General features: G+C 34.3%; 1 protein-coding gene across 1 annotated transcript; it reads left to right on the top strand.

Moving 5' to 3' along the window:
* Positions 1 to 234: 234 nt before the first annotated feature.
* Positions 235 to 1410, top strand: LOC142610085 (putative calcium-binding protein CML36). Its single transcript, XM_075781796.1, has one exon. The coding sequence runs from the start codon at positions 411 to 413 to the stop codon at positions 1089 to 1091; it is 681 nt and encodes a 226-aa protein (XP_075637911.1). The 5' UTR covers positions 235 to 410; the 3' UTR covers positions 1092 to 1410.
* The last annotated feature ends 16536 nt before the right edge of the window (positions 1411 to 17946 follow it).

The raw sequence follows: 17946 nt of genomic DNA, 5'->3' as shown, positions 1-17946 counted from the left end.
AACAAACACTATAGTTTTCTTAGGAAATAAATAATGTGTAACCATTATGTTACCTACCATGGTCACAAATACCATCATCACACAACCGATGGTTACAACTTACATGTCCTTTCCAAAATAAGAGACAACACAATAAAATAATTCAATAATATAGAATATTATTAGAATATAATATTATAATTCCACTAAAAATATATTAGATATTATCGAAAGATATGAGAGAGAGAGAGAGAGAGAGAGAGAGTATAAATTACATTTATACTTTGGAGGAAGCTTCGTGGAAGCTGCCATGGCTACTGAATCCACACTCCCATTTAACCCCTCTACCTTCCTCCTTCTTTCCATCCAAACCCCATTTCTTCTTCTTCTTCTTCCTTTCTTTCTCTCTCCATTTCCTCTCACTTTCCATTATGAAGCTCCCCAAATCCCTCAAGCTCAGCCCGAAACGCCTTTTCGGGTCCAAGAAGAACCGCCCGGACGTGTCCCGCCATGACCCACTTTCATTCGGATCCTCAACTTCCTCCACCTCGTCTTCCTCGAGTTCCGACTCGTGCACGTCACTTCACAAGCCCGGTTCCGGGACCGAAATCGCAAATATCGGGACACCCAAAAGCGTTTTACCCCAAGAATCGGGCGACTGGGGCGAGATTTCGGCCGAAAAGCACATGGAACTCGTTCAGGCGTTTAAGCTCATGGACCGAGACAACGACGGCATGGTTTCCCGAAAAGAACTCGAGGCTCTTCTGAGTCGACTCGGGGCCGAGCCACTGAGTCAAGAAGAGGTGACCATGATGTTGAGCGACGTGGACGGCGAGGGACACGGCTGCATCAGCGTCGACGCGTTGCTGACCCGTGTCGGATCCGCGTGTGGGCCCGCTGGCGACACGGAGCTCCGCGAGACTTTCGATTTCTTCGACACGGATCACGACGGAAAGATAACGGCGGAGGAACTGTTGTCGGTGTTTCAAACGATTGGGGACGAGCGTTGCACGTTAGAGGATTGCCGGAGAATGATTGACGGCGTTGATAAGAACGGAGATGGGTTCGTGTGCTTCGAGGACTTCACGCGTATGATGGAGCTGCAGAGATGAATAATAAATCTAACGGTTGATCTTGTTGATGATGTGGCTCTTGATGTTGAAAAAAGAAAACGAGTCCTTTTGATTTTTTTGCTTTTTTTTTTTTTTTGGTTGGGACTTATTAGAAAATATTGTCATTTATCGGATAATCGTAATCAGATATGGGTGTATTGTTTTTCTAAGGTTGAGATCAAGCGCAAACAAACTCGAGATCTTGAAGAAGATCGAAGTATGGATCGATAGAAATGGTCCAACTTTAAGTTCGAGGAATTGTGGGCTGTGGGTGTTCAATTTTTTAAGTATATATATGAGGAAGAATTGTCTTGATCAATTTGTGGATCAGTGCTTAGAAATTTCACTACTACTGTCTTTATATTATGTATGTATATGTATTTATGTATGTGCTTGTTTACTACAAATACATGTACTTTTATGTGAGAATATTTTGTGTTATATAGAATCCGATCCCATTGAGCTAATCATGATTTAGAAAAACATTTTTCATAAAAAAAAAAACATCAATTTGAAATAATTCGTTTATGGTGACAATTTACTTCAACGCTCAAAGATGCAAAGGGTGCCTTATTTGCACCAAATCAGTTTTAGGTTGAGTAATGCTACAATTTATACAATATTTTTCACAATATATGAGTATATTTTTATTGATCACTTTTGGCCTCGCTACTAACATTATTTTTTTTTACTTACCAATAACAATTTGCCACAAAAATTATTAATTGCCTGGTTTGATCGAGTGTAGGGGCCTTTTGGAGTTAAGTTGTCAAGGTTAGAGCACTCTCACCAGGTGTGCTAAATGTGCCAAATGTCAAATATTTGGCATTTGGCACACAAAATTTCCAAAATATGAGTCTCATCAGATGTTTCAAATGCCAAAAATTTTGGCATATATCTACAGTACCGTCTCAAATATAAGATGGTATGGACATCAATGCCAAAATTTTTTATTATTTGTTTATTCACCGGGTTTTCTCTCTCATATATTCACTCGAGACTTTCTCTCTCTCTCTTTCTCTCTCTCATCTAAGTCCGTTCTTTTCTCTCAGCATCTGGCCGCTGATCTTGCCGAAGTCGCTGATCTCGCCAGAGCCATAGTCGTCCTCCACAGCTCCCTCTTCACTCTCATTCTCTTTCTCTCTCATCCTCAAGCCGCTAAAACCGATCTCGCCTGAAGCTGCCTAAAGCCAATCTCGCCACCTAAGCTGTGGGTTTGTTTGATTTGGGATGAATTTTGAGGTTTGTGAATGTGGTGGGTTGTGGGTTAGTTGTGGTTGTGGTACTGTGGTTGTGGTGGCAATTTGGTGGTTGTGGTGGTCATTATTAGGTAGTTGTGGTTATTTTTTGGGTTGTTGTGAAATTTTTTTTTTTCCTGATTGTGCGTGTGTTTTTTTTTTTTAAGGTGCCGCTGGCGGATGTGGGTTTGTGCCAGTGGTGGCTGTTGGTGTTGTTGCGACAGTGGTGGAGGAATTGTTATTATTTTAATGTGTAGTAAATATTATTTTAATGTATAGAATTGAAGGATAAAATATTTGATAAATGAGATATTGTAAAATGATATGGTAAAATAATAAAGTAGACTTTTAGTGTGTCAAAATGACTTTTTTTTTATAGAACAACTGATGAGAATGCTCTTAGTGATCTGAAAACTCGAATCGTCGTCGCATTGTATGGATCAACTTTTCAGCAAGGTTGGTGGCAGTCTACATTGGCGCGGTAGTCAATTGCCACTGAGCAACCATCACTTGAGAGAAATAGAGAGATTTGGAACAACTTGTTCAAAAGTTTCAATTGGATTAGGCAGCCAAAATCATTAGGTTTTGGATCAAACTTTAAAGGTGAGATTTAAATCAGGACTAGTCATTTAGATATGATTTACTTGATATTTGGATTTTTATATCTTAGGTTTTGATGGGTTTGAATCCTTGAAAAATTAATGGGTTTGAAATTTGATTGTGGTTGATTTGACTGAAGTAGCCGATCGAAATTGAGTACTGGACTATTGGGTAGGTAAAAGTAGACTTGGGATTGGGATTGAGTTCTAGGTAGATATGAGGTTTGGCTGAAGAAGCACATCCGAGACGGGGATTGAGTTATGGTTTCTGCGATTTAGCTTGTGAAGAATTGAAGAAGCATATATATCTATATAATATAGTCAGTGTGGTTTTCATCAAAATTTGGAATTGTCCACCCACAACCATACTAGCCAATGTCGGAATCTTAGCCACATTATCGACCACCTTCTTGTTCATCATTAACAACCCCTTCTGGCAATGTGATTGGCTCGGCTCCGGATCACTGGGTGAACAACGTACTTACCATCTTGACAATTGTGAAATTTTGTGTATGTAGACTTATTGTTTTGGATTTAGTGACATTTTTTGGACTCTTTCAATTGAGAGAGCCAAATGTGTTTAGTTAAGTTAGAGACTTGCAAAAAGTGTCATTTCATACAATTGTGTCATAGTGCCTTATGTTATGCCATCTCGATTCTCTTAGATGTGTAATATTATGGTTGCTTAACGGACTAGAAAACTCAATCGACTTGTTTGATCTAACGCAACCTGTTAGAAAACAAAGGGTTTTTGAACTTTAAACCTAACCCTTATCGGTTAACCAATAGGTATGCGTACTTGTCACTCGCATAACCCAATCCACTCATATATCCCCCCTTTCTCCCAGCCCCAATCTCTTTCTAACATTTCCTCTCTTATTTCAAGCCCTCATCCATTATTCGCTAAGACTTCGGCACTAACGAGATAGCTAGATCTATAATCAATAGAGCTAAACTCCTTCTTTCCCTTTAGTAAAGTCCACTAACTCTGCACCTCTCCCTTCCACTCGATGAAACCGCTACAATCAATTGTTGATTTGAACACTTTGTCTAGTCGAGTGGTTCAATTGAGTTGGACAACGATAGATTTTGTTTCTCTTCACCCTAATTTATCAAATTTAGTGGTAGGTTTACTCTCTATCTAAAACTGTTTGACCAATGAGCCACACCAAGTAATATTATGCTTACAAAACTTTTTACAACATTCTTTTGTTTTATTATGTGAAATTTCATGTGATTTGACATGCCATTTGAGTTTTGAATTTTTTTTTAAGCCTTGTCAAAATCGTAAATGTATAAATATGTCTTTCCATTTTGTCATTATAACATAATGTCACATAATTTTATTAAAAATATAAAATAAAATAAAATACCAACCATATATATGAACTATCTAGTTGTGTGGCTGATTTGTACAAGAAATGCATAAATGGTAGTAAGTGCTATGCACGATACATATCAGCAATTCGTATTACGATATGTTCACATTGTTTAGACCAAGGAAGTCAATACCGTACCGGAGGTTGTACCGGTTTAGTCTACAGTACGATATATTTCGGGTACCGGTCAATACCGGTATACCGTTTCGGATTTACCTCTATTTTTTATTATTTTATATAATATACAAAATTATATTTCTAATAACTTAATATATCACTTTGACAACTTTATATATATATATATATATATATATATATATATATATATATATATATATATATATATTTTAGAGTTATCATCATTAATATAAAAGTGAAAAGCCAAAAAAAAAAAAAAAAAACCCTCAAAGACCCACCCACCCAATAAATGCCAACCTATCATCTCAAGCTTTGAAAATATCAAAAGCTATGATGGCTTTTCTTGGGCAGAAGCCTTTCTTGGGCAGACCGGCAGGCTTGAAAAAAGCTATGTTTCAAAAAACAAAAAGAAAGCTGAGAAAAAGGGAGAGAAAGAGACGCCAGAGAAGAAGAAGAAAACTGAGAAAGAGGGAGAGAAAGAGACGCCAGAGAAGAAGAAGAAGAAGAAGAAGATGAAGATGAAGGAGCAGCAGCAGCCAAATCTGAGGTTCGAGATCGTCGCCGCCTCGCCGGTGGAAGGTGAGAGTGAAAAAAAACATAGTTCTTTTTCCGGTCCGGTATGCATTTACCGGCCGGAATCTGAAATTTTTCGCCGGTATGTCCGAAATGGCCCGGTATGGCCGGTATATTTTCCGGTACGAAACAACTTTGTTTTTGTACCGGCCAAGGTGCCGGAACGGTAAATACCGGCCGTACCGGCCGGTACGGTACGAAAAAGACTTCCCTGGTTTAGACCAAGGAAGTCAATACCGTACCGGAGGCTGTACCGGTTTGGCCACCGGTACGATATATTTCGGATACCGGTCAATATCGGTGTACCGTTTCGGGTTTACCGCTATTTTTTATATATATATATATATATATATATATATATATATATTATACACACACTAAAATCTCTAGAACCATGGTTATAAGCATATAATATTTCACTTATATTATAGTAAATATAAAAGTTTATCATAAAATATTACCTCAATTCAGAAAAAATTATTCATAGTTTTAAACTTTAGTATTAATTAAAAGGAAAAAAAAAAAACACAATATTAAAAATAGAAAGCTTAGTTGTTCATTGCATACTAAAAAAACAAATAATACTAATAAGTTAGTGTAAATAAGTTATTATTATGTCCTTACAAAAATTCAAAAATTACAAAACAAAAAAAAAAAAAGTTTTTTTCTGTACCGGCCGGTACGCCCGGTATTGGCCGGTATTGCCTGAAATTGGCTGGTACGCGACCGGTACGCCCGGTATTTTTTCCGGTACAAAATAGAAGTGTACCGGTACCGGTGCACTGACCCGTACGGTACGTACCGGCCTGTACGGCCGGTACCGGTACGGTATCGACCACCTTGGTTTAGACACTGTTGGCAACTATATATGATCAAAAGTAAACATTACTCGTAGAAAATGCGAGCATAAGAGTAACATTCCTTTTAGAAAACTATGGGTATTTTCTTATGAGTAAGCATCATATTGATTCAATCCATATATGAAAAGAAATTAAATTCCATTGACTCCATTCTCTTGGTCATAAAATATACTTTAAAACACATTAGTTCATAGGAGTTTCTTGAATTTATAAATATAAGCATTAATTAATCAACACGAAGTGCTTGCGATGACCATTTCTTGGAAAATGTTAAAGTTAAATATAAGATTTGATAAAATTTATGAATTAACGTCACAATAAATGTGACTGGCAAATTTCAACCGATTCATTTATAAAAATTTGAATTATCTCTTTAAGATTTCTAATACATCAAGTTGTAAGTTTGATGTAGTAAAACTTGTAATGCCCATAACATTAAATAAGGTTAAGTATCATGTGTGGCCAAAGTTTAAACTTACCAACCACTGGGTTGGTAAGGTGAGACCAGCCGAATGACACCTCTCCATGCACTCTAGCATTAGTATTGGTGGAAGCAAATTGCTAAAATGCTAAATTTACTAAGCAAATATAACAAAATGCTCATGCATCAGTAGAGAGAGCCAAATTTTTTGGCTGTGGAGCTACAATGCACAGCTATCTTTGCGTGTGCACGGTATTTTAGACGCTAAAAACAAAAACAAAATTTTATTAAAAGATATATATTATTTTATTGTATTGTTTTTTTTTTTTTATTGTGTTGAATGCTAAAATAAAATCACTAATATTAGGTGTTTTGTAAAGTGAGGTAGTAAAATAAATAAAGCAACTTTTTGTGATGCCAAATTAATAAATTTTTGGCACCACCAATACTAATGCTCGCACAGGGAATATGGGAGTTCACTCCTTTGTTTGAGTTCGGAGGAAGACGGGGGTATTTATTTAGTAATATTTATAACCTATTCAAAAAAAAAACCATTACATAAGAGATGCATTCAAGTTCCAACCATCCAATCAATTTGTAAATTTGTATCGTGTGACTTTTTTTGTCCTGGGTGTGGGCCTTCAGATCTCTCAAGAGTTGTTCATTAATCCTTAGGTATGTAATGTACTGTGTAGTCTTTCTATCACACATTGCTAGAATGACAAGGTAGCAAGAATTTTGACACCAAAATATCGTAAAATCCTTAAAAGCCACCACCAACAAACAAAAGTTCATTTTGTAACTTTCTTTTGACTCCAAACAAGTCACAATTTTATTTTGAGTGTCGTATTGTAAACAAAATATCTTTTAAAAAAAGGTACTTCTCAGTTCTTGACATAGTACAGCATACCTAATTTTTTCAATATAAAGGTAAAATTATATTCTTCTTCTTCTCTTTTCTTTTTTTGGTTTTTACAGGCATCTAAATAACCGGTGCTTATTAGTTAGCCATGTTCATAAAGAGAAGAAATTTCCATATGATATAAATCATTCTTTACTTCCAAATGTGCATTAGTTGGCAGCAAGTACTTAATTAATAAACAATGTAAAAAAATTTCATGGTTTTGATTTAATTATTTCATAGTGTTAAAAAATGGATGTTTCATGAGGGAATTTTTTTTCTTCTTAAATTAATCTTTATCTCTGAGTGCTAAGTAAATTTAGAATGTGACTTCTATTATAACTAATGCATTTGTAATTGTCTAGTAGTCGCTATCATGTTGTAACGTAACTAAACAGGAAAGGAGGAAAAACGAAGAACGTTTTTTTGAACGAGCTAGGAATTTTAATATTTTTTATGCATAGAATGAAAACTGACTTGTCAATGACTCATCAGGCTGCGATAAACTAAATCTTTGTTTCTTTGTATTCTAATATTTGTAAATCTCATACAAAAGTAGTGCCTTCGCTCCATCTAAATATACAACTTTTCAACTGGTATGGTATGATATATAAATCAATATAAAATAAAAGTCCTTTTAGATAAGGTGTTAAGTTCTATAGATTATGTTTATCAAAAAGCTTTATAGATTATTGGTTAAATTCCTATATTAAAACATAGTGTTGTAGTGGATAGGTTTTAGTTAAATTAATCTTGTACAAAATTTTGTTGTTGAATAAGAGATTTGTGATATGATATCAAAAGATTCACTCGACCAAAATTGTTCTCGCTCAAGTGAGCATAAAAAAAAGATAATTAATATATATAATTTAATAATTATAACAAAAATTTGGGGATTCAAATCATGAATGTTTTCTTTGAAAATACTAAGTGGTGCCAACCATAGAGTAAAAAGATATATATATATATATATAGACACACACACACCTTCACCTAGTGATTAGAAAAATAATCATAAATATAGGCAATAAATTCTCATTTGATATAATTTATGAAAAGAAAGTAATTTTTAGAATTCATTTGGAAACAACTTATTTAGTTGAAACTAAAATTTTTTTACTAAAAGTATTGTAAAGATAAAATTAAAAGATAGTTGAAATAGTATTGTGAAATTCATAAATAGTACCAAAAAGTGCAATAGGATGGGATCCATAAATAGTAACAAAAATAAGCTAAATAGTAAAAAAAATTGGCTTTTTAAGCTAATATCAAATGCAACCTTAGATATTCCTAAAGCATGATGAATGATGCTTTATTCTCTCGCATTCTTGGTGGAATTTACTATAAATAAAAGAGGGAGATTGAGTATTATTTCATTGTATTTAGAAAGTACTTAAGTATTTTTCAGGGATATGAATAATTCTTAAGAAAAAAATAATAATAAGAAGCTGTGAAAGCATATTAATTAATGTGAGTAGGATTTCGGGCGGAACAGATTTGAGCAAAAAAATGTAAGTAGGATTTCACTCTCAGTTAGCTACTCTGTGTTCAAAGCATCAAAATCAAAGAGCCAGCTACTAAGCTATAACAAGGGTCCACAGTTCTTTATGTAATCTTTAGAGCATGATGTACGAAATGTGCTGCTATTTCACATGCCATGGTTTCCAGATCAATGATTAAAGGAGATGATATCTGACCTGACTTTGTTGAAAAATCCGAAACTACTGAGAATAAGAAAAGGATGTTTCCTACACCTAACACATGAACTTAGGCAATAAAGTAATGTAATCTCCCACAAATCATGCTAAACTAAACAGAAATCCAAATGCACCTCTTTCATTTTAGTCGCTATATACACTCACACAGACTTACCAAAAATAAAAGGTATAGACCACTTTGCACAAGACAGTTGGTTGAAAACAAAACAAAACAAAATAGTTAGAGGTGAGCTTAATTTGAATCTTATGGTCTTTTAGAAGTTTAAAAAAGGAGGGGGAGTGGAGTAGAGTAGAGTAAAGGGAGAGAGAGTAATTCAATTATTTTGTTTGGAAGTTTTTTAAGGAATGAGGATGAGGGGTTTCAACTACCTCTAACCCCTCATTTTTAATTCCTCCAAATTAGAGAGATTTGGAGGGAGAGTAGAGTAAATAAATTATTAACCAAATGAATTCCTCAATTTACGCTTTCTAAATTAACAAAATTACAAACCGATTATATAAAATAAATTCATGTTTTTTTTCTCGAGACATAATGTTCGAAAAAAAAATTCTCCACCCGCACTTTCTGAAAAACCAAACGAGTGGCGAACGTTCGCAGTCCTCGTTGGAATCGCCAGTTCTGGCCGGCAACATTCCGCGATTAGCTCGCAGATGAGGCTTTCTCTCCACGGTGGACTCGTCTTAAACGAGAAGCCGCGACTTCTTCTTCATGCGGCTAGCGAAGATCGCGACGAACCAGGACGGAGAAGACGAACTCGTAGAATTAGCAATAGTCATAGTAGTAGTAGCAGCCGAGGGCTCGCGAGTCGAAACCATAAGATCCGATTCCAATTTCTCGGATCTGGACTTGAACAGATTCGAAAGCAACGAGAACCTGCCATTCTTCTTCCAAAAGGACCAAACATTTTTTTCTTATTTTAATTATTATCAATTAAAATAATAATAATAAAATGTTTTTATTAACTAATTAAAAAAATGTTTTTAATTATTATCAATTGATTTTTTCAGTAAACATAGAAACTAAACATTTTTTTCTTATTTTAATTATTATCAATTAATGATGGTTTTTTTTAGTATAATAAAAAAGCAGAAAAATATTTAATCATACACCATTAGAGAAAAAAATTATAAAAAAAATATTGCATGTTATAGTCATAATTATTTAATCTAACAAATTAATCATAGACCAATGTTGCAGTCCATTTTCAAATAGGGGTAAATTTGTCTATTTAAATAATTTCCTCTCCTTTCTACCTTAATTTTTAAAACATCCAAATAAGAGGAAAGACTAATTACTCCCTTCTCCCTTACTAATTTTAAAAATATCCAAGTAAGGTGGATGATAACTATTCCCCTCTACTCTCCTCCCTCTCTAAACTTCCAAACAGGCCATTAGGTTGAGCAGTGTAGACTCATGGCCCCCTAAAATTTTAGAAATTCTCCAAGTATAGTAATCAATTAAAATTTTTTATATATCTATAGATGTAATAATTTATTATGGTATGTAATTTTTTGTAAGAAAGTCTAAGATTATTTATTTTTATTTAAATAGAGTTATAATAATTTCATTAATGATAAACTCATTATAAGTTGCTTCCTTTTTGATAGGCCAAAAACGTATTGACCACTTGTGATGGATTAAATTAATTAATTAGCCAAGTTATTAATTAATCAAATTAACATGCAAAATGCATGGTAGCACAAACAAATCACCAAATAAACTAAGTATGTAGTGAAAATTAAATAACACGGTGATTTATTTACGAATAGGAAAAACCTACATGGCAAAAACCTCACCGGGTGATTTTAAGATCACCACTCCCGAAATTCCACTATTATCACAACAAGCGGTTACAGGTAAAAAAATCTCAAGTACCTCATCAACCTACAGTTGAACCCTTACCCCAATACCCAATTGGACTTGTTCTGTAGTGACAATTTCTCATTTCAATGCACGACTCCCAAGTATGTGACTAACCAATTGCACGAATCCCAGTACGCGACTTCAATCACCAACTAGAGAAGATTGTTGGCTGTAAAGTTCTTCAATTCATCCACACGATGAAGATCAAGAAGATGCTCGGTTACAAAAGCCTACTGTGCACATTACACAGCAACTTCTTCACAAGAGAGATGAACTAGGGCAAGAACTTTGTCTCTGATCACAACTTGCTTGAACAAGAATTTCTCAATACTTGTGCAACTTGTGAACGTTTTGATGACCCTTAAAATAATCATTTTATATGCCTAGGGTTAGGAGAAAAGAAGGCCCAAAGACACATCCACAGATTGAAATCAAAACAAAACTCAAAATCTGTTTTTCTTAAACCTCGACAGATAGAGGTGTCAAGATGCTGTCGAACTACAGGGTTGGAACAGCTCTTTAAACCTCGACACATGCTAGTTGTCGAGTTTTAATGAACTTGCACTTTTCAGCTTGTTTCTTAAACAGATTTGATGACTTCAACACTTGATCTTGAAATACAGTTTTTTGAAATACAAAACTCATCCTAAATCTACCCAATTATAAGTAAAGTACATTTTGTCAAAGGATTAGCTAATTACATAAAAGAATGACATATATTCTAAACAAGTAAAACGCATATATCCTAACACTTTTATATATATATATATATATATAATAAGTTGTGTAAGTGCACAATTGCACCTGGCCCCAAGAACAGTTACGGGCTCAGGCCCAATGAGCCTTAAACAATGTAATTTGTAGAGTGTGGGCTTGAAACCCAGGTTAGAAGTGTTTGAGGATTAAATAGCAAGCTAAAGATGATAAACACTTAAAAATAACAAAGAATGCTATGAATCAATCTGCTCGGACGTAAGCCGAGAACTGTTCTTATATAATTTCTCTTTCCTTCTTTTTATCTTTCTTTTTGGTTACCAAGAGAGAGTCCCCCTCTTTCTGTCTTAGATTCCTCCTTAAATACTACTCCCTTCAATCCCTTTCACACGTGTTGCTTTACCTCCCCTTTAACCTAGATATTTCTTTTCCCAGTGCCTTTGAATAGTAACCAGAAGTTTCCCTTCCACTGTTCAGGTGTCACTTCCCTATCAATGCGGCCAGGGTGGTAGGTGCAGGGTCTTTAATGTGGAGGTGGCAGCCTTTATCTTTGACATTTCTTCAACAACAGTGCTTCTGGAGCATTCTAGGGTTTACCCCTTTTAACCATTGGTCTTAACCGTGTCATCCCCTAATCTTCATTGCGAAACCCCGAGTTCTTCGGTGTCCGTCCGAGGACAAGTTCACCCTCGGCGGGATCCTCTGACCCTCGGCGTATGGGCCGACCCATAGTACCAACAAATTCTAAACCCAGTAGCTGGTCGGCCTTCCTTAACACAGCCCAAAAGGCCCACATTCTCATCATGATCTTTTCGCCCCCCACAAGTTGTATGCACTAATTAGTTAAATTAAATAGATATTCATAAAATTATAATAAATATATACTTCTTCAAAAAAATTTATTTTTTATTTTTGATTCCTTAAATTATTAATAAAAAATTAAAAAAACTCTTGCTTACATCGATGACAACTGCGGAATCCAGTGTTTGGCAATGGACAGACAGCAGCAAAGCACACAATTCACCCAAATTCTTCCAAGTTCTCCCACTGTCATCGACTAGAAGAAACTCTAAAAGATTGCTCTCTCAACGATGGGTAAAAAGTTACTGAAACTATAAATTAAATAACATTCATAGGTGGTGTCCAAACAAACAAATTTTTGTTTTCCCTTGTAGTTACAAATGGATGTATATGCAAATTCTATAGTATTTTTTTTTGTTTGTTTGTACAATATCAAATTAAAATGATAAAGTAAATCATATATAAAATCTATTGGTGTAATGTTTAATTATTTGTTTGATTATATTCCTTGTTCGTGTTCCATGTTGTAAATTTATTATTGATGAAGCACAAGTTCGTTGGAGTCGTCCAGATGAACTTGAACCCTAGCTCTCGCAGAAGTAAAATCGATGAAGTAGTTCTCCTAGTATGGTCACCGGTGTGGTGTCTGCCACAATACCTCCGATGCCAAAGTTAATACAAGCAAAGAAAAATTAAGCAATATAGTAAAAAATAGCAAGTAGTTTTTCTCAGTTTGTCTAAGTACCTTTTTCTGGTGCTTGTGTGGAGCTTATATATGTTTTTTACAGTCTCTAGCTGTTGTTGTGGTGATTGGGCATTAATGCCTCTTCTGATAACGCCTCTTGCTCTGTAATGTAGACTTTAATAGGCATTCAACGGTCTAAACAGCGGTTTTGTAACCGTTTGAGATATTATTGCCTGTATTAATTGCTTTAGGTATTTGTGTCACTGACGTGGGCGTCTGAGACAAGCTCGTCTCAAGGATTGTTTTCGTCGATAACGATGATTTCGTCCGTGGAAGTTAAATTCGTCACTCTCATCAATTATTATTATTATTATTTTTTATTAATCTTCAATCTGTGAATTTTGTTTAATGCTTCCACTTTATGAGTTCATATCCATACATATTTTATATATATATATATATATATATATATATATATTGTGTTATTATATGTAGAAATGTGATATATAATTAAGAATTTTGCTAATGTATGCTCTTAGGGCACATAATAATTAATTATTTTTAAAAAAAATTCTTGAAAATTAAAAAAATATTGACAATTTTTTTAATTTTTAAAAAAATATTTCTAAAAATAAATATCTTAAGACATCGGACTCTATAATTAAAAAGAACAATGTCCTGGTCCGGGAAGAGCTCAGCTAGCTTGCGAAGCCAAAATTGTGTTCTGGCAAATGTACGACTTACCCTAGCTAACACATGGCTCAACAGGAAGGACAGTGACGTACTTATCTGCATTAATTAACTTCCTGCATGTCACTTCATATTGCTTTGAAGGAGTCATAATATGGGATTAGGATCAGGAATTGCACTGGGTGCAATTCACTTACTTTCTCTCAAATTTTTATTTTATTTTATAATTTTCTAACTTTTACTTTTTTATTTCTCTTAAATTTTTTCTTAACATTTTTTAATAATATGATTGAGATTGAAAGTTATTTTTTAATTATTAATTTCAATTATTGATAGTAATTGCATAAGATGCAATCCCATAATATGGGCATATGGAACAGAGTTTAAAAGCTTGAATTTTAGTCACCTGTCATGTATATGAGTAATTACTAATTAATTAGCTGAAGGCAAAAATGTATATTAGTCATTAGAGTTGTTAAGTTAAGCAACTTGTGTAAGTTATATTTTTGTTATTTTGGTTGTGTAAATTCATATTTGCTAATTGCTATCTTATGGACAGGGTGGTCCTAGGACCACCATAACCTGAAAAAAAAAATATATATATATATATATAATAATTTAAAATTTAAAATTTATTTACCTTTAAAAAAATTTTTGGGATCATTTTGAATTTTTTTTATGCCAATAAAATTAAATTTTGATCTATAATTTTAGCAGCTTAACAATATATTGAGGCCTTTTAAGCAAAAAAAAAAAATTGAACTAAAATCTGGAAAAAAAAATTATAATAAAACACATTGCCCAATACACAATTTTTTCGACTAAGCACATTACCCAATATAGCACAATTTTCAATATTTAATTATTTTTTATTACAATATTATTTTTTCTTACCAGACATATATTACTTCTTATTTTTTATTTTTTATTTTTATCTACACACGTCTTTTGTTTCCTCGATTTTTACACTTCATACTTTTAAAATTTATCACATCTTTGTGAGGGTCCTTTTTGGGACAGTATCCTAGGCCCAAGTTGAAACAAGGATCCTGGGCCCTTTACTTGTTTGGTGGACTGGACTTGGTTCACCGCAACTAAATGAGGGCTGATTACAAACCAAATTGTGCGCAAATCACATAAATCTCCTCAAGGCAAAAATATGATTCCTCCTAAGCAATAAAATATCATTATAAGTGTTTTAGTGCCATAAAATGACCATTTACTCTTATAAAATAGGTAAAATAAGTATTCATAACATTCACAATGAAAAGGAGATTGAAATAGAGTATTTGAGGCTTATCTTTTATGGTGTGAACATTTAAAAGAATTCTCTCATTTGGTACCCCGGGCGTACTGTCATGGTACCCCGGGGCGTGAAGTCATGGTTCCCGGGGTACTGGGCCTGTAAAATCCCAGAATACTGATTCTCTGAACTGTACGATCTTTCTCCATGCTTATTATACAATAAAGTTTTGTCATCTCCCTTTACCTCTATAAAGCCTGCATAAGAACACTCTATACAATACACATATCTTCAAGTAATTGTTAGTTTTTTAGATTAGGATGTACATTTTAATACATAAACATATATATATATATATATATATATAAATGAATTTCATGAGAATGATTCAGCCACGAGGATCCCGGCCCCAATTCTCACAGACTTAGTGCTTTTGTACAAGACTTGTGGGATTTGGAACTTAAGTCCAAGTGGCTTTGCTTGGGCATTGCCTTCCAAGATAGTTAGGTGATGAGGATTTTTGTGAGAGAGAGTGGTATCTGATATGTGCATGTTTTTGGCTTATGTTTCTTTGGAGGCTAAGTGATGTTTTGAATAATCTCAAGGATATGGGACAAATTCCTACTCCTTGGCTCTCTCTTTTGTTTCCTTCTTTCTCTTCCTTACTGGTCTTTTAAAGCTTTAAGAATATGTGTTTTAAACCTCTGAACTTTTCCCCTAAATACCCATTTTTCTCCCATCCAAATCCCCCCTTTTCTGCTATGCATTGTGTTCTTTTTATAGCATACCTGGTCTGGGACCCCAGGAGAGGACGTGCCAGGTCTGATGGGTAAAACTACGTCCTCTGTGACCTGAAAAGGTGCATTGGGCAGAGGTTTAGCTTATTTAGGCAATTATAACTCAAAATGGGCATTTGACTCTAGCTATAAATGCAAGATTCCTTCTGGAAAAGTCAAAGGAATGGGTGGGCTGCTCAATGTATTGTCACAGCTTTGTTGAAAATGACATAGTAGACCTGGTCTGGGACCCCGGGGGAGGACGTGCCAGGTTTGCTGGGTAAAACTAAGTCCTCTGTGACCTGAAAAGGTGCATTGGGCAGAAGTTTAGCTTATTTAGGCAATTATAACTCAAAAGGGGCATTTGGCTTTAGCTATAAATGCAAGATTCCTTCTTGGAAAATTAAATAGAATGGGTGGGCTGTTTGGTGTATTGTGACAGTTTTGTTGAAAATGACAATTGAGAGGAAATTGTAAGGAGGTGTCATGCATATGGAGGAACTAAGTTTTCCATTAATTCATGCATTCCAAGCAAATATATCAACTAAGGAAAAACTTTAGGATCCTCCTTTCACTAGAAATTACTTCCCTACCGACCAAACCATTCCTCCCTTACTATCTACTCGGGATCCCACGGGCTTGGACCATGGGTTATAAAGATAATACCTAGTTTTTTGCTGGATTTTTAATGGCTTGTTCTTTGCTGGAAATCTAAACATGCATAGGGCCTTGATGTTGATTTTTCTTGCTACATATCTTCTGGCCTGACCGAGATCCTTACTGCATGTTCTCTGATCTGACCGAGATCCTTGTTGCATGTCCTCTGGCCGGGATCCTTGTCTGAGATCCTTGTCCGAGATCCTTTTTTTTTTTTTTTCTTTCTTCTTTCTTCTTTTTGGGATTTTGGGCTTTCATGGTCCTTCTTAGCTTTATGAATTGGGTCTTCTTTTGTTAAGGCCCATGGTCTTTCCTTACTTTTCATGGAATGGGCTTTCTTGTGAAATTTTGGCCCTCAACAATCTTCATCTACACTTTTGCATCTATATTTTGTTTTCCTCCTTGTTCGTAACTTCTGTGTTTTCTACTAATATCAGTGCGGCAGTGTCTCTTCTCAAGTTTTGAGTTTCAAATTTCTCAATACAATTTTTTTTTTAGCCGTACAGGTACCTTTGTTCATTTCATTTCATTTCATTTTTTTTTTCTTTTGAGGTTTTTTGGTTTACAGAATGCAAATTTGTTTTGGTTTTAAGAAATTTTTTTTTTAAGCACAAACTTCATGTCGGCCGAATCTTGAATTTCGGCCGGTATTTACCGAAACACCCGAAATAGACCGAAATGACCCAAAATTTTTTTCCAAAGTGGAATAGGGTGGATTATTGTTCTGGTTTGTTTACCGGCACGGTATTTTCCCGCTAGAACGGAATGGAATTAATAACATTAAATCAAACCTAATTACCTAAATGTTAAAAAGAAATAAGATTGTGTAATTTATGCTTCCTAAGAAAAACCCTAAACAAAATTCCTGGAGCCGCCACTGGCTATCACTGTAAGTCATTTCTTTAATTCATTAAAAAATTTGCCATTAGAAAACACTAACAGTGACAAAAAAATATGAATTTACAAGACCAAAATGATAAAAGATAAAAAACAATCTTACTAGATTAAAATGACAATTGATTGTTCAAGTTTTTAAAACTATAATTGTTGCTAGGGATAACTCATTTATCAAATATATTTGGATAGAGTGCGTTAAACAATGCTAATCCTTTTAGGGAAATGCTAAGGAATGTTCTTAGGGTATTAGTTAACAATTCATTTGAAAAAAAAAAATTATGGGAAAAGAAAAAAAAAACAATTAATGTTTTAATAGCTTTTTTCATTTCCCATAAAAATAACGTCAAAAATTTTTTAAAATTGATTGTTAACCATTGTTCTAAGGGCACTCGTTAGCGAGTCCAAATCTTCTGTCCCACTTTTCCTGCTCCACTTTATACTCCACCAATAAAAACTTGCCACGTGTTCACCTAATTAATTAAATACTACTATTAATTAATAACGGTAGCATTAATAAGTCAATAATGATTGTATTTAATTAATTAGGTAAACACGTGGCAAGTTTTTATTGGTGGAATATAAAGTAGAGCAGAAAAAGTGGGACAGAAGATTTGGACTCCACGATCCATCCTTTTATTTTCACTCAAAATTTTCATATTCCATAGTTGATACTTTTTGTTTTTCGTGTGGGTAAAGTCGAT

Source organism: Castanea sativa, chromosome 9 (genome assembly GCF_040712315.1).
Source record: "Castanea sativa cultivar Marrone di Chiusa Pesio chromosome 9, ASM4071231v1".
In the NCBI taxonomy this organism is placed as follows: domain Eukaryota; kingdom Viridiplantae; phylum Streptophyta; class Magnoliopsida; order Fagales; family Fagaceae; genus Castanea; species Castanea sativa.
Note: the sequence above shows the minus strand (reverse complement) of the source record. Positions and strands in the feature narration are given on the sequence as shown.

Coding starts and splice junctions, on each gene's coding strand:
- LOC142610085 (XM_075781796.1), top strand. CDS start 411: ATGAAGCTCCCCAAATCCCTCAAGCTCAGCCCGAAACGCCTTTTCGGG.